Below are 23,039 nucleotides of genomic sequence, written 5' to 3' on the forward strand. Positions count from 1 at the left end.
TTAATGGCCAAGAATTCAGCACATGTAAATGTATCTGTGTGATGGTGCACTCTGTGAGTATTTGGGCCCCACTTTGTCTAAGACCGGCCCTGCCTGCATACACTATACATATGCCATAAACGTACAAGGTGTGGATACCCCCTTGAATTATCTATTTTACCAGGTTTTCCCATTTGTAAGTTACTATAATTGTTTAGGATGCAATGCCCATAAAGGATGTCACTTCAGATAATCTGGGAGGGATTAGGGTGGTGTTTATCAGGACACAGAAGCCTCCTAAAGCAGAGGGGTTTTCTGGGCTCTGAACAAATTTCTGCAGTTACATTATGTGGCTACAAATTGCTGAATAGCGATAATGCACAATACGCACACCACCACCAACCTTCCCCTGTATTTCCAGGAGGATCGGGCGCTCATGTTATCCCAAGTATGTGAATTGCACATTGCAGTCACATGCACATCAGGGTCTCATCTGCATCACTTCATGTTCTATTGAGAGAAGCGAATACAAATCTAGCCGGCTCGTGACTGCAACAAGGCATATCGCATACTTGTGGTCAACAAAACAAACTCCTGCTAGAAATACATGGAAATCTTGATAAATGTGTACATTGCACACAGACAATTCTGTAATCTGCAGTCACAAAAAATGACAGCAGAAATTTGTCTAGAACCCAGAAAAATGATCACAAGAACAGTGAGCAAAAATCCCAGAACCACACAGGGGGACCTAGTGAATGACCTGCGTAGACATGGGATCACCATAACAAAGGCTACATCAGTACACACTATGCCGCCAGGGACTCAGATCCTGCAGTGCCAGACGTGTCCCCCTGCTTAAGCCAGTACATGGCTGGGCACGTCTAAAGTTTGCTAGAGAGCATTTGGATTATCCAGAAGTGTATTGGGAGAATGTCATATGGTCTGATGAATCCAAAGTAGAACTGTTTGGTAGAAACAAAACTAGTCGTGTTTGGAAGAGACAGAATGACGAGTTGCATCCAAAGAACACAATACCTACTGTGAAGCATGGGGAGTGGCAACATCAAGCTTTGGGACAGTTTCTCAGCGAAGGGACCAGGATGACTGGTCCGTGTACATGAAAGAATGAATGGGGCCATGTATCATGTGATTTTGAGATCAAACCTCCTTCCATCAGCAAGGGCACTGAAGATGAAACATGGATTGGTCTTTCAGCATGATAATGATCCCAAACACACCACCAGGGCAACGAAGGAGTGGCTTCGTAAGAAGCATATGAAGGTCCTGGAGTGGCCTAGTCAGTCTCCAGATCTCAACCACGTAGAAAACCTTTGGAGGGATTTGAAAGTCCGTGTTGCCCAATGACAGGCCCAAAACATCACTGCTCTAGAGGAGATCTGCATGGAGGAAAGGGCCAACATAGCACCAACAGTGTGTGTCAACCTTGTGAAGACTTACAGAAAACGTTTGACTTCTGTCATTGCCAACAAAGGATATATAACAAAATATTGAGATGAACTTTTGTTAATGACCAAATACTTATTTTCCACCATAATTTGCAAAATAAATGTTGCCAAATCAGACAATGTGATTTTCTGGATTTGTTTTCTCATTTTGACTCTCATAGTTGTGGTCTACCTATGACATTAATTACAGGCTCTCATCTTTTTAAGTGGGAGAACTTGCACAATGGATGGCTGACTAAATACTTTTTTTCCCCACTGTATACATGAACTATGGAGGGAGAGGAGAAATTCACTGCCAAAAAGCTAAGTTCCTGAACCAAAGTATCAGTGTTTGATTTCAAAATACGAAATCCTTACCTCCCCTTATATTATTTGCAGGTGGAGAGTCAGGAGGCTCCAAAAACATTAAAGAGTCTAATGATGAGCGAATGTGCTCAGATAAGGAGTTATCCGGACATGCTCATGTAATAAAGGAGTGTCTTCTGCGTGCTTGAAAAATAGGTTTGAGTCCCCGCGGCGGCATGTCTCACGACCATTTGACAGCCACATCACATGCATGGAATGCCTTTATGTTAGGCAATCCCTGCATGTGTAGTGGCTGTTGACATTCAGCCACGGTGACTGGAACATATTTTTCAAGCACGGCGAAGTCACTCTGTTTCCACCCGAGCATGCTCGGCTAACATCTTACCCTATAACACCTTATTCGACCACGTTCACTCATCACTAGTTAGAACACCTTCAACCAAATGTGTATGGGGACCATCAAGTAAGTGGCAGAAACTATTGGTACATGTCCCTAATGCATATTTTACCAAATAGTATTTAACATACTGCATTTTTTGTGTGATTCCCTTTAAAATGTTTTTTTTCCCACTTTAGCTGAAAGAAAGGACACTCCTTGACTACAATAAAAAGGTGTACTTTCAATTCTGTAATGTACCTAATGATGAGCAGGTTGTGAAATAGAGCAGAAATTAAGACATTCTGTTATGACAACTATTCAGTTTAATAGAGAATGAAAAATTATTACATGGTATACTGGATTATGATTATATTTTAAAAACATATGATTCACTTAATATCTGAAGAAACTCCTACCGGTGTAGTGTTCATTCCCCTGAGCTGCACATGTCAGCAGCTGAGCCATGGAGGAGCCAACAGTCTTGGATGTGCTGCCAAGGTCCTGGGCACACTTCTCCAGCTGCAAAGTCACAGAGTAAAAGGAACATGAGAGGCCCTACATGCAGCACAGTATCGAAAAGAATTTCCCAACTTTCCTCTGCAAATAGCAAATTTAGAAATCTATTTTTTATTCTGACGCTTTGCCTTCGATAACATTAAAAGACACTTTCAGATAAAACTAATGTTCTCTGTGGTGGCCATATATGGAAGAAAAATGGTGAGTTTTGGTGGTACTGTTTATGGGGAGGTCCCAATTCACCACAGATATCCGGGAAAAGAAGGATCAGGCATATGAGGTTTCCACATGCAGGATCCTACTGTCCTCAGAGGTGATCTGCCTACAGCAGTGGCTTACTTCCCTTTTCTATGGAGTCAACAATGAGTTGAACAGTTGAGCTACCATGAGTATGTAAAGGATCAGGAGTAGTGATGAGCGAGCGTGCTTGGATATCGTGTTATCCAAGCATACTTGAGTGTTATCCAAGAATCTTCGGTGTGCTAAAATAGTATGTTCGAGTCCCCGTGGCTTTATATCAGACAGACTAACAAACAGCCAATCCCTGCACATGCTGCAGCTGTCTAACAGCTGTGAAACATGCAGTCGCTGGGACTTGAACATGTTATCCGAGCACGCTTGCTCATCACTAATCAGGAGGAATAGCTGTTCCATCAATAAGTAAGATCTAGCTTTTCTAACAGGGAAGTTCCCACTTTGTTAATCGGACCTGTCAAGAGTATTACTTAGTGATATTACATCTCTCCTGCAGCAAATGTATGGCTGGTTGCACAGTATGTATGGCTGACAGCAATGTGTGCTGGCTTTGGTCCTAAAAAGTGATTACTCCACAAAAAAAATACTTGGGAGGGAATTTTCCTAGAACCACTTATTGTAAACCATTAAGTATAAAAGCCAACTATTTGTTTCTGGGATAATTCCACCTTTAATAGTTCCCGTTGAGCATAATGGGGATATTTAGCCACAAAACAGTTTTTCTTAACCCTGCAAACATTGAGGCTCTGCGCCATGCGAGTATAATGTTACACCTACAGTCTGAAATAATGAAATGCTATGAACAGAAAATGTGAGCCGTGGGTTGGATGTAACATACAGATCCGGCATAGTCCTAGCCAGAATCATTACCCATTAGTGTGAATGCCCAGTGCAAATCAATTTGGAGAAAATAGCATTATTTAGGACTATCACTTAGCTAGAAGATGGGCAACAATACTATTATGTTAGCATATTGGAAACAAGCTTCCAACACTACTCAGAGGAATACTGGCAAAAGCTTCTAGACCAATATTGATGCACTAATACCAGAGAGACAACCGTAATAGACGTAATGTAACCTATAGTAAACACAAAGTATCCTGCTTCTATCATATAATAAAAGAGGATTTGCTCCGGGCCAAGTGATAAGAATGTATATTTTACATCATGGCTTACACTTCAGACAGTGCCTTTAGAAGGGTATTATTTACCGTCTCCCCTGGAAGGGGCTTCAGTTGCCCATCTGTAGCCGCCATCTTTGCATCCTGCAGCTCATTCTTAAGCGTTTGGACGGAATTCAAGGCAGAATCAATTTCCATAGGGCCACAAGCTTCATGGGCCTAGGTAACAGGATAATGAAGTTAACCCATCATTCATCTTTCCCAAATACAGGAGCACACACTTGAGTTTCTCACCTTCTGCGTAGCGGTACGCAGCTCCGCCAAGCTGGTAGCCAGGTTCTTGGCGCACTGACCTAGCTGCATGGCAGCTGCTTGATCTGTCACAGTGGGTACAGCAGCTTTGGCAGATGCAACCATCTTACTTCCAGGCTGTATTAAATAAAAATAAATTTTATAAAGTTAACCATTTGTTGGAAAATGGAAATTCTAAAAAAAAAAAAAAAAAAAAAGTTCTCTTACCTTTTCCCTTATAATATGTACACTGCATTTTTGTATACAACTCATAGCTGCCGTATAACACTTAACAGCTTGTCCCTTTTCAATTTTTTTTGAACCAATTAGTGCATATAAGGTCTCACTAGGATAATTTCTATGTAGAATAAATTACAATACAATATTTGTTTTAAATACCATAAACGTGATTTTTGCTTCCTCATCTGGGAGCAGCATAATATAGGAAGAGAGACCCTGATTCCAGCGATGTATCACTTAAGTTTACTGAGTACAGCAGTTGTGACAGTTTTTAGATGTAGAAGACAGCAGAGCTGAGAAACCTAATCCCGCCCACACCAGACTCTGTGTACACTGTCTATAAACAGTGAGGTGCTCATAACAAGAGGGGGGTGGAGTCTGACTAGTGCTCACATAAGCTGTAGGCCAGGCAGCGATAATCTCCAGGAGATAAAACGTTCATTATACGTAAATAGCACACAGCCCAATAATTGACACATAACTGAAATCTGTGTTTGAGCCCCAATCTATTGTGGTCTTCAGATTACATACCAAAAACCTGCTGACAGATTCCTTTTAGCAACCAGAGGTGTGTGCAACTGATCATAGAGTCATAGGGCTCACAACAGTCAATACAGTAGACCAGTATAATACAATAGTGCACTGCTGTGCAAGCCCTAAAATATTTGTTATTTGCTGAAGATTTTAGCTATTCTAAGCTTAAATGGATCTACATAAATGCAGTGAAGGAAGCGTGACACATCTGAAAAGGCATTGCAATGAGTCAGAGAACCCATTGCTATTACTACCAGAAATTAATTTTGTGTGCACTGGGGAATCTAGAGTATTAGAGCATAATCTGATAATGAATGCACAGAAAAAGCCATCCCTGATCACATGACGCAGCTTTCACCCGATTACATTTTATAAATCAAGTGGATTTCCTGAGAAAACCCAAAAGGAGATGGTCATTAAAGTGAAAAAAATCCTCTAGGAAAATGGCAACCAAATCTCAAAAAAAAAAGTTTTTTAAAATAACTTGTCCCTAACAGACATCAATGCTGCATTATTAGATACAAACATACAACTCCTGGCAGTCATATATGGAAACAACGCTTAAAATGCTGTTCCTTTTCAATTTTTTGGTGCCCATAGGACTGCAAAGGTGTAAAATAAACACAGTGGTGCATTCCCCTTCCCACCCATCCCTTACACCTTTCTTGGGTCCATCAGTGCCTCTCCTTCGCTGCTTCAGTTTTTGTTAACTGGTTGCAGTGAGGACGTCACCTCCGCTGGGAACATCATCGCTGCAGACAATCATTGAGCACAGCGGCTTTGCAGATGTAGCTTCTGACTGGCTGCAGCTGTGAAATGCACAGCCGAGGTGGCGTCATCGCTGCAGCCTATCAACAATGACTGAAGCAGTGGAAGAGTGGCAACAAATGACCCGAGGAGGGTGCGATGGGGTACATTACTGCATGATATTTTTCACCTGCACACACTAAAGGGTAACCAAAAAACAAAAAAACAAAACATGATTCTGATTTAGTCTCAGAATTTTCTTTCCAGAATGTGGATAAAATTTTATCAACACTCATCCGGTAGTGTAATATGCAGCAGGCAATCATCTCATGGGAACATACCACTAAAATAATGTTGCCATAAAGAAGAGCGGCATCTTACCTGGAGAAAGTTCTGGCTGGAGACAATTAGAGCTAGTTGTGCACTCAAATCATCAGCCTGAGCTTGACTGCCTCGTACACCTTGTACCAACTGGGGAATATTGTCGGCCACAGCCTGGGAAACAACGATTATAGAGGTTAATACAAGGGAGGGTATAGCACTATTCATACAATGTATCCCACATAGTCTGTGCATTAAACATTATACATTGGGTATGTTTTATCAAAACTGCTGTAAAGGAAACCTGGGAGACTTGCACACCGACACCAATCATATTCCAGCTCATTTTTCACAGGCTCTTTTAAAAATTAACTGGCTGCAGTGAACATTTATGTCAATTTTTCTCCCTGTAGGTTTTGATAAATCTCCCCAGTTCTCTATCTCCATCTGTTCTAATACAGTTAGAAGTAGGAAAGCAAAATGAAATACTGCATTTGGCACTGCATCCCCTATTCCGGCCAAAAAGATGATTATTCAAATATTCCACTCTAATCTACATCCTGCACCTACACAAACTCTAAAATGTGTATTTGTCTCCTAGCCTCGGTCTTCTAGAGACAACAGCACCTGTCCACGGGTTGCACTTAACCTAACTAAGGCTGAGGCTACACCAGGATCAGTGTTGCGCAAAAGCAATTCTCAAACTGCTAGCACAACCAAAACCATCTGTGCTACTTGTCTGCAACTTTCTGCGGTCTTGTTGGGGGGGGGGGACATTATATATATATAATGTGGGAATAGTGGATGAGGGCAGGTATATCTCGCCCATGTTCACGTTGGAAGCATGAACATGGAGGACGTGGTGAAAGAGCTGGTACAGTCCACCGCCGTCCAGCAAGAAGCTAATCGGGTGATGATGGCCCAGCTGAAGGAGTTGGTGGACATGACAGCTACCGATCGTTCACTTCTCCAGCAGGTGGCGCAGCGCCTGGCAAGCTTACCTGAGGTTAACCTGGAAGCTGAGTCGAGAGTGATTCACGTGAGTCGGTACTGGCAGAAGATGACGACCGAAGATGACTTCGAGGCATACCTGACCACGTTTGAACGGACGGCGGTGCAAGAAAAATGGCCGAAAGCACGATGGGCCGGCCTGATTGCCCCGTTTCTTTCCGGTGAGGCCCAAAAGGCTTATTATGACTTAGAACCTGAAGCCGCGCAGGACTTTGACAAACTGAAAGCAGAGATCTTGGCCCGGCTGGGAGTGACGACCGCTGTCCGTGCACAGAGAGTGCATCAATGGACTTATCAGCCGGATAAACCACCACGGTCACAGATGTTCGACCTGATCCACGTGACGAAGAAGTGGCTACAACACGAGGTGCTGACAGCGCCAGAGATAATCCTGAGAGTCATCATGGACAGGTACCTGAGAGCTCTACCGCCAGCCCTGAGGAAGTGGGTAAGCCATGGAAATCCTACGACGGCAGATCAACTGGTGGATCTGGTTGAACGTTACTCCGTGGTGGAAGGACTCCTAGACGACGCTACCCTTCCTCGTTCTTCACCATTTCCACGTGGAACCGGTAAGACTGTTCCAGGGAGTAGGGGAGAAGGAAAAATCCCTAAGACAGTGGGGGAGGAAACGGGGACTGCCCGCAATGCGAGGCCGAGAGTAACGAACTATGGTCTAAGGAAGGGGCCCGGTAGGTGTTTCCGCTGCCAAGAGATGGGCCACATTGCTGCGAACTGTCCGGTCACTACTGAACCCATGCAGTGCGACGTCACAGACTCTAAAAACCGCATGTCTATGGTTGCACGGGTAGTGAGTGTGAATGCCGGTCAAAAGGATGTGGAAAAACACTTGTGTGATTTAACTGTTGAAGGCAAAAATGTGGTGGCATTGTTAGACTCGGGAAGTGTGGTGACTCTGGTGAAGGCCAGTCTGGTGTCACCCCCGACTGGACCATCAGACAAATTTTCTGTAACGTGTGTGCACGGAGACACCTGTTCGTACCTCACCGCGGTCATATGCATTACTACTTCCTATGGGTCTGTGCAACATAAAGTGGGACTCGTCCCTGCGTTATTGCATGATGTTATCTTTGGCCGGGATTTTCCCCACTTCTGGCAATTGTGGGAGAATCAGTTGATGCCCCCGGGTAATAGTGTACATGATTCTTCTCCCAGGGCGCGTGTGGGTCTCGAACCCCTGGAAGAGGTCCCCCCGGAAGACTCGGGGGAAGCGTCTGCTGGAAATGACCTGCAGTTCCCTTTTTCAGTCATGGCGGGTGATACGGAGGAGACCAGGGAAGAGGAGGAGGCAGACAGCCGTCCACCTTCCCGTTTGCCGGATTTTGAAGTTCAGAAAGATGACTTCCAAAGCGAGCAAATAAAGGATCCTACCCTTTCTCAGGCTAGGACAAATGTAAAAGTGATAAATGGGGTACCTGTAGAACCTGGCTCTAGGCTGGCATATCCTTACATGGTCCTGGAGAATGATTTACTATATCAGATAGAGAAAAAGGGGGAAGACACGGTGCAACTATTAGTCGTGCCAAAACCCTACCGGCGGCAGGTACTGGACCTGGCCCACGGACATGTGATGGGAGGTCACCTGGGAGTCCAGAAAACCACCGAAAGGATATTACACTGTTTTGTTTGGCCAGGCAGGCATCACGATATTCGTGTATATTGTGAGTCTTGTCCTGACTGCCAAGCCTCTGCGCCTAGCCCCGGTTCTGTACCCCTTTGGTACCCCTACCTATTATTGAAGTCCCGTTTGAGAGGATTGGGATGGATTTAGTTGGGCCCCTTCCACGGTCTGCACGTGGACACCGACATATCCTGGTCCTCTTGGATTATGCCACTCGTTACCCGGAGGCCATCCCTTTGCGTAACACGGCCACCAAGACGATTGCCAAGGAACTGGTGCATGTGTTTAGTCGGGTCGGTATACCAAAACAGATACTCACCGACCAGGGGACTCCCTTTATGTCCAGGGTAATGAAGGAGCTCTGACGGTTGTTACAAATCGAACCGTTACGCACATCCGTGTATCACCCTCAAACAGACGGGTTGGTCGAACGGTTCAATAAAACTCTGAAGCAGATGCTGAGAAAGGCGATAGACAAGGATGGGAAAAACTGGGACTATTTACTTCTGTATTTGCTTTTTGCCATCAGGGAAGTGCCCCAGTCTTCCATGGGGTTCTCGCCTTTCGAGTTATTGTATGCCCGACGTCCTCTCGGACTGTTAGACGTCGCCAAAGAATCCTGGGAGTGTCAGGTCACTCAGTTTAAACCGGTGATAGATCACGTATCCCAAATGCAGGACCGTAATGCGGCTGTTATGCCTATCGTCAAAGAACACATGATGCAGGCTCAAGGAGCCCAAAAAAGAATCTATGATAGGGGCGCCAAGATCCGTACGTTTGCACCCGGAGATAGGGTGTTGACCCTGGTCGCCACGGTGGACAGTAAGTTCGTAGCAAAGTGGCAGGGCCCCTTTGAGATTAAGGAAAGAGTTGAAGTAAACTACATAGTATACCAGGCAGGTAAACGGAAACCTGATCAGGTTTATCATGTAAATCTGATAAAACCCTGGAAAGATCGGTCTGCCATGTCAGCGGAGCTGGCCGATCCCGTCTGCTCGCATACCGTACCGGAGGTACGGGTTGCAGAGACTCTCTCGGAGCGGCAAAAGACTGAGGTCAGGCAGTTTCTACTTCACAACCAAAAGTTTTTCTCAGAAAAACCTGGGCACACTACGCTAATGAAACATGACATCGTAACGGAACCTGGTGTCACAGTTCACGTGAAACCCTACAGAATTCCGGAAGCGCGCCGTGAAGCCGTTTCCCAAGAAGTGAAGGCAATGTTAGAGTTAGGTGTCATTGAGGAATCGCACAGTGCTTGGTCCAGCCCGATTGTGTTAATTCCTAAACCGGACGGCACCATCCGGTTCGGCAATGACTTCAGGAAACTGAATGCGGTCTCAAAATTTGATGCCTACCCTATGCCCCAGGTCGACGAGTTAATAGATCGGTTAGGAAAAGCCCGGTATATTACGACCCTAGATATAACAAAGAGGAATTGGCAGATCCCTCTGGCGGAGGCTGCCAGAGAAAAGACGGCCTTTGCTACGCCGGAAGGTTTATTTCAGTATGTGTATATGCTGCTTGGACTGCACAGAGGACCGGCGACCTTCAAGAGACTGATGGATCGAGTCCTGAGGACACATAGGCAGTAGGCTTCGGCCTATTTGGATGACATTGTCATTTACAGCTTGGACTGGGAGACACTCATCTCCAGAAAGTACAAGCTGTGATTGACGACCTGTGGGAGGCAGGTCTAACCGCGAACCCCAAGAAATGTCACATCGGGCTAGAAGAAGCCCGGTATTTGGGGTATGTAATTGGGAAGGGTGTTGTTAAACCCCAGGTTGATAAGATTCAAGCGGTTCAGGACTGGCCACAACCTGTCAACAAGAAGCAGGTGCAAGCCTTTCTGGGGATCGCCGGCTATTATCGCCGGTTCATACCCAATTTTGCAGCCATCGCTACCCCCCTGACGGATCTTACCAAAGGTAAAGACTCTGTCATGATTAAATGGAATTTAGCGGCTGAAGAAGCCTTCCATAGCCTAAAACCGGCACTTTGCTCTCAACCCATACTGGTGACTCCGGACTTCTGCAGCAAGTTTGTGGTACAAACGGATGCCTCGGATACCGGTATCGGGGCCGTACTGTCACAAGTGAGGGACGGAGTGGAACACCCAGTCCTCTATCTCAGCAGGAAGCTGAATAAACATGAGCAAAAGTATGCAGTCGTAGAAAAAGAGTGCCTAGCCATTAAGTGGGCTCTAGAGGTCCTCAAATATTACCTGGTGGGCCGAAAGTTCAGGCTGATCACTGACCATGCCCCTCTCAAGTGGATGCACTTGCACAAGGAACGGAATAGCCGAGTGACCCGGTGGTTCCTTTCCCTGCAGGCCTACACTTTTACGGTGGAGCACCGCCCAGGGGTACAGATGGGGAATGCAGAAGCCCTGTCCCGAGTGCACTGTTTGGCGGGTGTCATTGCTCGACCGGAGTGGTCTGAGCAGAGGGCGGGATATGTGAGAATCATGTGGGAATAGTGGATGAGGGCAGGTATATCTCGCCCAGATACCTTTCCTATGTGGCCTAGTCTGGTCAGTATATCACCTGGTTACTAATGAATAATGGGAGGCGGATATAAAAGGATGCCAGTTGGTTGTGTGAGTGTCTCAGCCTGGGGACACAGAGAGCCTGTCTGTGTGAGAGAGACACGTGAATGAAAGCAGTGCCCACTGTAACTGTGGTTTGGCTGGACGGGAGAAGCCCGCCAGTTGGTAGATAGGTTGTACCTTGTTTAGTTAGTGCCGGACAGGCAAGGAGTTGTTTTAGGTTTTTTTTCCTTTATACATTGCTTTCACCTTTAATAAACCTGACCCAGTGTCAGTTATACCCGGACCCCGGCTGTGCGCCTGAGTTTCATGCTGAACGCATGTGACCTTTGACCCCAGCAAAGGCGATCCCGGAGTGTTTTATCACAAGATATATATATATATATATATATATATATATATATATATATCTCTCAGACAACTCCCAACAGCATGTAACTTGCATTGACGCTTATGGCAAGTGAGTCACATACAACCAACGACAAATTGCAACGCATTTGGAAACGTGTGACTGTCACTGTAGGTGACAATGCAACACCATAGGAAATCATTAGATTTGATGCCCACTACAATCACAATGCTGTGCAACACATGTCCTCGTGTACAGGTATAAGTGTATAGGTTGTGCTGCAATACCACTCACAACCTGCAGATAAGTGTGGCACTATTCTAGGGAGAAAAGCGATGTTTTGTTAAATCCTGTACAATCACTAAGACAAGAATGCAAAATGGAGGGCAAGAATAGAAAATCCTACGTGATGGATAACTTTTGGCCAACAAGGACAGTTTTTCGGTTAGACAGTCCTGACAAATCTGCCCCAACGTTATGTACCCACAGAAGGTCATAGCACTTGACAGCATTAGAGTAACACGGACAAGTCTTTCATTATACTTTCTAAAACAGATCCATGCAATGAGGCCTTACTGCTGCACTGATGCATTGATCTCCCAGTTACCTTGCAGCTCTGGACCAGTTGCTGATGAGCGGACATGTTCTTGTTTGAGACTGACGCATTCTGAGAAGCTGCGATTGTCTGGGTGGCTGCTGCAGCCGCTTGTTTTGCTGCGGCCTGCAAAAATAAAGCAGAAAACACATGAGACACCAATGAATACAACAAAAGAGCAGTGAGGAATGAACGATCAAATGGAGAATCGTATAAAAGTTATACCAATGGTAAAAGAATATTCCTCAGTCATCAAAATATGTGTTCCTAATTTCATTTTCTATGGTGTGGGGCACATTCAGTCTGCGGGAGAAGGTTCCCGTTTAGGAGGAAGCCTTTACAATGTGACTATAAAATGACAATTGCTTTTGGAAACGTTCGCTGGTTAATACTTTGAATGGAATGTTAATAACATAAAATGGTCCATTCGCTCCAATATTGGATTATGGGATTGCTGACACATCGCATTTATTACACATTTGGGTGGAGAACAATTCCCAATGGGAATGGAAACAAACGGTTACAAGGAAATACATGCTATGAACACTCAGCCTGAAGAACACATTTTAAAATGTATTATCATTAAAGCTAACATTGTAGGGAGCAAAATGTTTTAAAAAATGCACGCCTTGTCATGGCTGGTGGGCTCACATGAACTGCCCGACGTGTGCCCTAATCATCTGAATACCTACAATAGGTAGAAATGAATGAATATCCTATTTCTCAGATTATAGAAATGTGCACGCCATCACTGATCCTAAACCATGGCTTCTTGATACTAGAGATCAGGGAGCAAATATTGCACTTTAGTAGTCTTGGAATTCTACTGTTGTTCCACTGGGTGAAGCAATGTCTTCTATTCTATTAAAAAAAAAAAAAGTTTCCTCTATTGGCAGGAGACTAAAGTCATTCACCTCAAGTCTGTTAACAATCTTCTTCTTGATGGCATTCTGAGCTGCAGCATTTGTGGCCACCCGCAGACCCTCCGCTGCCTCCCTAAGCCGCTGTTGCTGATCTTCGTTTTCAGGATTGGCAGCGGCTCCCTGCATGTAATAAGTATTAGTCACACAGAAGTAAGTACAGATACATCAACCTCTGGCAATAATGAGGCCTCACTCCTCCTCTACCTACCTTAGCAGCCTCCACCATACGGGCAGTAGAATCAGCCAGAAGCTTGGCAGCAGCCAACAGTTTCTTGGAGTTGTCCATATCCAACTCTGCCTCCGCATCAGATCTCATGGCGTTGACCAAATCCGATGTCGCTTGCGCCAACACCCGTGCTTGCCGCACCATTTCTCCTACAAATATATATGTAGGTTCCAGTAAAACTGGATCTCGCATAAAATCAATGGCAAAGGCAAAAGATCCTGGGATTTACATTCAATAACAGCACTTTACTTAATGAAATCAGTGAAATCACACCATTAACCCTTTCATGCCACAGCCCATTTTTTCGGTTCAGTTTTTCTTCTCCTGCTTCCCAGAGCCATGGCTTTTATTTTTCTGTCCACATAGATGCTTTTTGCAGGTCGAGTTGTGCTTTTGAATGACACCATTTATTTTACCACCTAGTGTATTCAAAAACAGGGGGGGGGGGGGGGGGGACTCCAAGTGCGGTGAAGTTGTGAAGAAAAAAAAACAAATTCTGACATTGTTTTTTGGGAATCGTTTTTATGGTGTACATTTTGTGGTAAAAATGACCTTGCAATATGATTCTCCCCATCAATACGATTACAGCAAGAGCAATTTTTTTTATTATTTTGGTGGTGAAAAAAAATCTAAGTTTGCGGAAAAAAAGTTTGGGAGTTGTTTCCGAGAAACGAAACATTTTAATTTTCCTTCCAATGAAGCCTTGTGGTGGCTTATTTTTTACAGGGTGAGACAACGTTTTTATTAGTACCATTTTGGGATATAGGTTACTTTTTGATGACTTGTTCCATCATTCTTTTGTGGAATTGTGGAGACCACAAAAAAAGTAATTTTGGTGTTCTTTCATTTTTTTTCCATTTATGGTGTTTACCGATCAAGTTAACCGATCAGATTTTTCTGAACACAGCGATACCAAATCTGTATTTTTTTTAATCTTTATTTTCACTCGGGGAAATATGGATTTTTGTGATAACCCACCGTAAAATCCTTTTCTCCGAGACGCTCATTGTGGGACACATACTGTGGGTGTATGCTTCTGCTGCTAGGAGGCTGACACTAAGTGAAAAAAAAGGTTAGCTCCTCCTCCGCCGTATACACCCTCGCCCCTATTGCAGGCGGAAATCAGTTTGGTGTCAAAGCAGTAGTAGGACAACAAAATCAGCCTTAATACAAGTACAACATGTCCAGGAAAAGGACCACCTTTATATCACAAATAAATGCGCATTTAAATTAAACAAAACAAGAGCTAACTTGGCTAATAGGGTGGGTGCGGTGTCCCCCAATGAGTGTCTCAGAGATAAGGATTTTACGGTGACTTATTACAAAAATCCACGTTTTTCCTTCGCCTCATTGGGGGACACATACTGTGGGATGTCCAAAAGCAGTCCCTGGGTGGGAGGTTGACTCACCGATCCAAGCTGCATGCACCTCGTTTAAAGGTGCGCCACCGCTGCTTGGAGAATCCTTCTACCCAGGCTCGCATCCGCCGAGGCCTGAGTATGGATATTATAATGCTCGGCAAATGTGTGCAGGCTGGACCAGGTTGCTGCCTTGCAAACCTGTTCCACCGAAGCCTGATGCCGAAGCGCCCAAGACGCGCCCACTGCCCTAGTAGAGTGCGCTCTGATCCCTGCTAGAATCGGCGTGCCTCTAATGCAGTAGGACTCCTGAATTGTCAAACAAATCCATCTGGCTATGGTCGATTTTGAGGCAGCGAGTCCCTTCCTGCGCCCTTCGGGGAGCACGAACAGCGTGTCCGTCTGACGAAAGGGAGCCGTCCGCGACACGTACCTCCGAAGGGCTCTTACCAGGTCTAACGTGTGAAGAGCATTTTCCACACGGTGCACCGGTGCTGGACAAAATGAAGGCAAGACAACGTCCTCATTAATATGAAATGAGGACACGACTTTCGGTAGAAAAGGAGGGGCTGGTCTGAGCACCACCTTATCCTTATGGAAAGTGAGCAACGGAGCTCGGCAGGATAGTGACGCCAGCTCTGAAACCCACCTCTTAGAAGTGATGGCCACTAGGAACGCCACTTTCTAGGAAAGGCACCTCAAAGAAATATCCTGAAGCGGTTCAAATGGAGCTTCCTGCAGAACACTTAGGACCAGGTTAAGGTCCCAATCATCCATAGGCGCCTTATAGGGAGGTACCAAGTGGGAGACTACCTGGATGAAAGTCTTAACCTGCAAATTGGTAGCAATTCTGCACTGAAACAGGACGGATAAAGCCGATATTTGTTTCCTGAGGGAACTTGGGGCCAGACCCGAGTCTAGGCCCAACTGGAGAAAGGCCAAGATGTTGGGGATCGAGAATCTCAGCGGAGAAACACCGCGGCCTTGACACCAAGCGAAGAACACCTTCCAGGTGTGGTGGTAAATTCGTGCTGAGACCGGCTTCTGGGCGCTAACCATTGTAGCGACCACCTTGCTCCCAAACCCTGCCTGGGTTAGAATCCAAGATTCAATGACCATGCCGTCAACACAGGGCCCCTGAGTTCGGGTGGCAAATCGGCCCTTGAGAAAGTAGATCTGGGCGCTCTGGCAGTCGCCAAGGAATGTCGGCGAGCAGCTGCATTAGATCTGCGTACCACACTCGACGGGGCCAGTTTGGGGCCAGAACCCCTTCTGTCTTGATCTTTTTGATGACTCTCTGAAGTAGTGGCAGCGGGGGAAATAGATATGGGAGGCAAAACTGATTCCATGGCAGAACCAACGCGTCCACAGCAATTGCCTGCGGGTCCCTGGCCCGAGCGACGTATGTGGGCACCTTGGCATTCACTCTGGAAGCCATCAGGTCCACATTCGGAGTTCCCCACAGTTGACAAATCTGCTGGAAGACTTCGGAATGTAGAGACCACTCTCCGGACGCAAGACCCTTCCGACTGAGAAAGTCTGCTGCCCAATTTTCCACGCCCGGGATGTGGACTGCTGAGATCACCGAGTGGTTTGCTTCGGCCCACTGAAGAACGTGCCCCACCTCGCGCATGGTTGCTCTGCTGCGGGTGCCCCCTTGATTTATGTAAGCCACCGCTGTGGCATTGTCCGATTGAATTCGGACAGGGCGGCCTGCTAGAAAGTGATGAAACTGTTGCAGAGCCAGCCAAACTGCCCGCATCTCGAATAAGTTGATCGGGAGGTGGGCATCCTGCGGGGGACCACCGCCCCTGGGTCGTGTGGTGGCAAAACACCGTTCTCCAGCCGAGGAGACTGGCGTCGGTCGTCATCACCAACCAATGGTCTGGGGAAAGTATTTCCCCTGGGTCAGAGAGGAACTGGTTATCCAACATTCGAGCGACTGCCTGACTTGAGAAGACAGCTGGCACCGCCGATCGAGTGTGAAAGGATTCTTGTCCCAGGATGACAAGAGGGCGTGCTGCAGGGGGTGAAGATGGAACTGGGCGAACGGTATCGCTTCCATTGCCGCCACCATTCTTCCTAGAATCCTTATCCCGAAATGGATGGAATGAGGGACTGGTCGGCAAAGTGCCCGGACTCCCTGCCGAAGAGCTAGCGCCTTTTCCTGAGGGAGAATTACCAACCCTCGGCAAGTGTCGAAGATCATTCCTAGGAAGGAGATCCTTTGAGCTGGCACAAAGGATGACTTCTTCGAATTGACCAACCACCCTAAACAGGCAAGAGTATCTAGCGTGATGTTGACATTTTCCTCGCATGCCCGTATTGACGACTATGCCTCGAGAATGCAGTATGGCCATGACAACCTTTGTGAACACTCTGGGAGCCGTAGCTAGCCCGAAGGGTAGCGCTACGAACTGAAAATGTCGACCGTTGATGGCGAAGCGTAGAAACCTCTGATGAGGAGGAAAAATGGGAATATGCAGATATGCGTCCTGGATGTCGATCGAGGCCAAGTATTCTCCCTGCTCCATGGCCGATATGACTGAACGGAGACTCCATCCGGAAATGTCTGATCCTGATGAATTTGTTCAGAAGCTTCAGGTCCGTCAAACCCGTCCTTTTTGTGAACCGCAAACAGATTGGAATAGAAGCCCTGAGCTCTTTCGTGTTCTGGCACGGGAACAATGACTCCGTTGTGCTGGAGCGATTCGATGGATCCTAACAGAGCCCTTGCATGGGTATCCACCCTGGGAAGACGAGAAAGAAAAAACCGTCTTGGAGGGCATCTGACAAATTCTATTTTGTAACCTGATGCCACCAACTCCTTTACCCACGCGTCGCGTGCGACACTGAACCAGACGTGGCGAAACCAGAGTAGACGGCCGCCCACCTTGCTGATGTCGTCTGGCAAACGCCTCGAGTCATTTAGCTGACGATCTTTGGGATCTGGATCCCCTCGATCTGGGCTGCCGAGTTCGCATTCTCCCCAATCGGTTGGTTCTATACGAGACCTGCCGCTCCCTATCCTGGTTAGGGCGGCCTGAAGCAGCGGAATTGGCCGTTGTGGTCCACCCGAGGTTGCGAAAGGTCCGAAAACGTGCTTGAAAAGGGGTGGCGAAAAGGCGGTTTGACCTTTTGTTGAGGGAGAAAACCGCTCTTTCTTCCTGTGGAGTCAGAGATAAGTTTATCCAACTTCTCCCCAAATAGACGGCTGCACTTATAAGGCAGGGAAGTCAAGGACTTCTTGGAAGCAGAATCGGCCCGCCATGTCCTTAACCATAGAGCTCTTCTGACAGAAATTGTGTGAGCGGCAGCAAGTGCCGAGCAATTGGCCGCATCCAAAGACGCATTGATTACATCGTCTCCGGCCATCGCCATCTTACTCGCGATCTCCGATATCTCGGTAGGTAGCTCTCGCTCCTGCGCGACCTTGTTTAATGATTCTGACCATGAGATCATGGCCTTGGCTACCCAAGTTGCTGCGAACGAGGGAGAGAGCGCTGATCCTGACGCCTCATATACTGAGCAAGCTAAGCTCTCTATGAGGCGATCCGTGGGATCCTTAATAGAGGAAACACTAGGAACGGATAACAGGGTTTTAGTGGCTAGACGCGACTCCGGTGGATACACCGTCGGAGATTCCGTCCATTTCTTACGGATGTCCGGGGCAAATGGATACCTTACTTCGAGTGTCTTTTGACACGAGAAACACCTGTCTGGTCGTTCCCTGTGTCGCTGCACTATGTCCTCAAACTCAGGGTGAGAGGAAAAAATTCTATGCGGCTGCTTCACTCGCTTAAACGCCACCTTATGGCCTGAAGCCGCGGTGGAAACATCCTCAATCCCCAAGGTCTGATTGACGGCTTCTATGAGACTGTCCACTGTCTCACGTGACCCTGGAGCATCCAGGTCAAGGGGCTCATTTGAGTCGAAATCTGAGGTGTGCTCGCTATCAACCACTGGTGATGGGGAGCGAGAAGCAGAACTTATGGATGCCAAAGAACCGGATGGACTGGGCAACACAGCGTGGATTCTCTTCCCCCGGGACTGCCTAGAGTGAGAGCGGCCCCTGCAGGCCGAAGGCTCTAGTGAGGTGGAGGTACCCTCTAAGGCCGGCGAGCCACTGTCCCTGCCCCTATCTGGGGCCTGAAGGGACTTGATAGCCTTCGTAAGCGACGCCATGGACTGTGACAGTGATAGGGCCCACTCCGGGGGGCTTGGCACATTGGTCGCGGTCGCAGGGGAGGGCTCCTGGGCGCGTTCGGACTCGCAGGCTTTGCATAACCGCTTGCTCTGCGCCCGAGGAAACACAGCCCGACAAGAGATGCATGCAGCGTAAAAAAAGTGTGCATCTTTGCCTTTTCGGACATGCTGTATCTGTCCGCTGCTGGGGATGGGTTGGAGGAGGTAGCACCTCGTTTCCCTGTAGCGTGGCCTCTCGGGCAGCAGTTACCCCAGTCCTGTGCCCCCCACGTTTCTGGACGCCTCCACCACCGAAATAGCGCGCCACCAGCTGTGGGGCGGACCGCCGGCATATAAACCGCTCCAGGGGCGGTACTTCCGTGTTTGCGGCCTAGCCGCACTCCGAAGCCGGGGGCTAAATTTATTCACCGCCACCCAGCCTGGGGGGCAGGCCGCCGGAAGTGACGTGCGGCCCTGAGGTGGAATTTCCGGTTGCGGCCTAGCTCTGGCTGAAGCCACGGCCTCAATTTTCTCCCCTGCCCGCGACGGGGTGGGGGAACGGGGGGCGCGACTTCATGGCGCTGCAAAAAAATGGCGCTACTTACTGGCGCGGGCTTCATCGCACCACGCTTCTGCAGTCATGCTCAGCCAGGAATGGCCGGTGGCATCTGACAGCTACGGGCTCAAGCCCTGGATATTCGTCGCAGGAGCCCTCCCAGGCCCTCCCCTCACTGGCGATCCTCTTCAGCTTCCCAGCTCAGGTATGTGAGGGGGCCTTCACAAAATAGGACGGTGCAGGCACCCTAGCTCCATCTAACCCCTTCAAGGGGTGAGGAGAGGGACCGTCCGCCGCCTTGCAGCACCGCAGTCTAAGCATTGGTGGAGCAGTGGGGGCCACACGGACTAGTCTTGTGCCACTGTACAGCCCATGGTTTCAATATCTAGGGGTGGTCAGGGCTAAGTCCGGCATTGTGTCCCACGTCGCGGGAGAGGATACGTGGAGGGACACTCGCACGTGCTCGCCCATTGTTGGTTTTGGGAAATCGGACCCTTTCAATAGGATCCGTTGCCCCTGTCTAATCTTCATGGAAAAAAAGAAAAAAGTCTGGAGGAAAAAAACAGACGTGTGGCTCCATGGACTCTAAGCAAAAAACTGATTTCTGCCCGCAATAGGGGCGAGGGTGTATACGGCGGAGGAGCTAACCTTTTTTTCACTTCGTGTTAGCCTCCTAGCTGCAGAAGCATACACCCACAGTATGTGTCCCCCAATGAGGCGAAGGAGAAAAAGAGGCGATTTTTTTTTTCCATATTTTTTTGAAACTTTTTTTCTTTTCACCGATTTTGTTCGCCCCCTAAGAGGGCTTGAAGATGCGATAGTCCAATAGCCTGTGCTAGATGCAGTAGCATTGATGCATAAAGCAAGAAATCACAGTCTCCTTTGAATCTCTGCCATAGGCAGGGATTCAAAGGAGCTCCGTAATGATAGTCACAGGAGTCTTTGGCTGACCCTCGGCTGTCAGGACAGCCCATTGACGGCCAGCAATCACGTCACGGGCAGGCCGATAGGCGGAAGGACACTCGCACTCATCGGCGCAAGTTAAATGCCACTGCCAAGAGATTGGCAGTGGCATTTAACAGGTTAACAATCGCGGGTGGAGCTCCATACACCCGCTTCCGACTTGCGCCATGTGTGTATGTATGTATGTATGTATGTATGTATGTATGTATGTATGTATGTATGTATGTATATATATATATATATATATATATATATATATATATATATATATATATATATATATACATACATACATATATATATACATACATATACACACACACACAGTGGGGCAAAAAAGTATTTAGTCAGTCAGCAATAGTGCAAGTTCCACCACTTAAAAAGATGAGAGGCGTCTGTAATTTACATCATAGGTAGACCTCAACTATGGGGGACAAACTGAGAAAAAAAAAATCCAGAAAATCACATTGTCTGTTTTTTTTTTTTCATTTTATTTGCATATTATGGTGGAAAATAAGTATTTGGTCAGAAACAAAATTTCATCTCAATACTTTGTGATATATCCTTTGTTGGCAATGACAGAGGTCAAACGTTTTCTGTAAGTCTTCACAAGGTTGCCACACACTGTTGTTGGTATGTTGGCCCATTCCTCCATGCAGATCTCCTCTAGAGCAGTGATGTTTTTGGCTTTTCGCTTGGCAACACGGACTTTCAACTCCCTCCAAAGGTTTTCTATAGGGTTGAGATCTGGAGACTGGCTAGGCCACTCCAGGACTTTGAAATGCTTCTTACGAAGCCACTCCTTCGTTGCCCTGGCGGTGTGCTTTGGATCATTGTCATGTTGAAAGACCCAGCCACGTTTCATCTTCAATGCCCTTGCTGATGGAAGGAGGTTTGCACTCAAAATCTCACGATACATGGCCCCATTCATTCTTTCATGTACCCGGATCAGTCGTCCTGGCCCCTTTGCAGAGAAACAGCCCCAAATCATGATGTTTCCACCACCATGCTTTACAGTAGGTATGGTGTTTGATGGATGCAACTCAGTATTCTTTTTCCTCCAAACACGACAAGTTGTGTTTCTACCAAACAGTTCCAGTTTGGTTTCATCAGACCATAGGACATTCTCCCAAAACTCCTCTGGATCATCAAACTGCTCTCTAGCAAACTTCAGACGGGCCCGGACATGTACAGGCTTAAGCAGTGGGACACGTCTGGCACTGCAGGATCTGAGTCGATGGTGGCGTAGTGTGTTACTTATGGTAGGCCTTGTTACATTAGTCCCAGCTCTCTGCAGTTCATTCACTAGGTCCCCCCGCGTGGTTCTGGGATTTTTGCTCACCGTTCTTGTGATCATTCTGACCCCACGGGGTGGGATTTTGCGTGGAGCACCAGATCGAGGGAGATTATCAGTGGTCTTGTATGTCTTCCATTTTCTAATTATTGCTCCCACAGTTGATTTCTTCACTCCAAGCTGGTTGGCTATTGCAGATTCAGTCTTCCCAGCCTGGTGCAGGGCTACAATTTTGTTTCTGGTGTCCTTTGACAGCTCTTTGGTCTTCACCATAGTGGAGTTTGGAGTCAGACTGTTTGAGGGTGTGCACAGGTGTCTTTTTATACTGATAACAAGTTTAAACAGGTGCCATTACTACAGGTAATGAGTGGAGGAAAGAGGAGACTCTTAAAGAAGTTACAGGTCTGTGAGAGCCAGAAATCTTGTTTGCTTGTTTCTGACCAAATACTTATTTTCCACCATAGTATGCAAATAAAATGAAAAAAAAAAACAGACAATGTGATTTTCTGGATTTTTTTTTCTCAGTTTGTCTCCCATAGTTGAGGTCTACCTATGATGTAAATTACAGACGCCTCTCATCTTTTTAAGTGGTGGAACTTGCACTATTGCTGACTGACTAAATACTTTTTTGCCCCACTGTGTGTGTGTGTGTATATATATATATATATATATATATATATATATATATATATATATATATATATATATATATATATATATATATATATATATAGCACATTTCATGGCAGGGTTAAAGGGATTCTGTCACCACGTTATTGCTGAAAACAGCATATAGGGGCAGAGACCCTGATTCCAGCGATGAGTCATTACTGGGCTGCTTGATATTATTTTGATACAATCAGTGCTTTATCTGCTGCAGATCAACCAGCTTTTTGAATGATAAGCCCTGTAAAACCTCACCCACACCACTGATTGGCAGCCATCAGTGCACACTGTGTATAGGCAGAAAGCTGCCAATCAGTGGTAGAGGCAGGGTTATAGAAAGTTCATTAATATGTAGGACTACATGGCAGCAGGTTTACTAGTCTATTAATGATAACAGCTTACTGATGAAAAAAAAATGATTTTATCAAAACTCCAGCAAGCAGCCCACTAAGTGACAAATCACTGGAATCAGGGTCTCTGTCTCTACATTATGCTGTTCTCACATTAGGTGGCAAAAACCTGATGACAGATTTCCTTGAATGGTAACAATTACTTGCAAAGA

At 46.6% G+C, this 23,039-nt stretch overlaps 1 protein-coding gene across 2 annotated transcripts in view; it reads right to left on the minus strand.

The window, feature by feature from the left end:
* Positions 1-23,039, minus strand: part of TLN2 (talin 2) — a 320,242-nt gene that overhangs the window by 126,574 nt on the left and 170,629 nt on the right. For both annotated transcript variants that reach the window (XM_073579419.1, XM_073579418.1), the window contains 7 exons: positions 13,438-13,604; positions 13,221-13,349; positions 12,319-12,432; positions 6,219-6,332; positions 4,320-4,454; positions 4,116-4,244; positions 2,550-2,652 (listed from right to left, as the gene is read on the minus strand). In XM_073579419.1, coding sequence (XP_073435520.1) covers positions 2,550-2,652; positions 4,116-4,244; positions 4,320-4,454; positions 6,219-6,332; positions 12,319-12,432; positions 13,221-13,349; positions 13,438-13,604 — 891 coding nt within the window. The remainder of the gene's footprint in view (positions 1-2,549; positions 2,653-4,115; positions 4,245-4,319; positions 4,455-6,218; positions 6,333-12,318; positions 12,433-13,220; positions 13,350-13,437; positions 13,605-23,039) is intronic.

This window comes from Dendrobates tinctorius, unplaced genomic scaffold (assembly GCF_039654945.1).
Source record: "Dendrobates tinctorius isolate UK_male_01 unplaced genomic scaffold, ASM3965494v1 ptg000062l, whole genome shotgun sequence".
Classification (NCBI taxonomy): domain Eukaryota; kingdom Metazoa; phylum Chordata; class Amphibia; order Anura; family Dendrobatidae; genus Dendrobates; species Dendrobates tinctorius.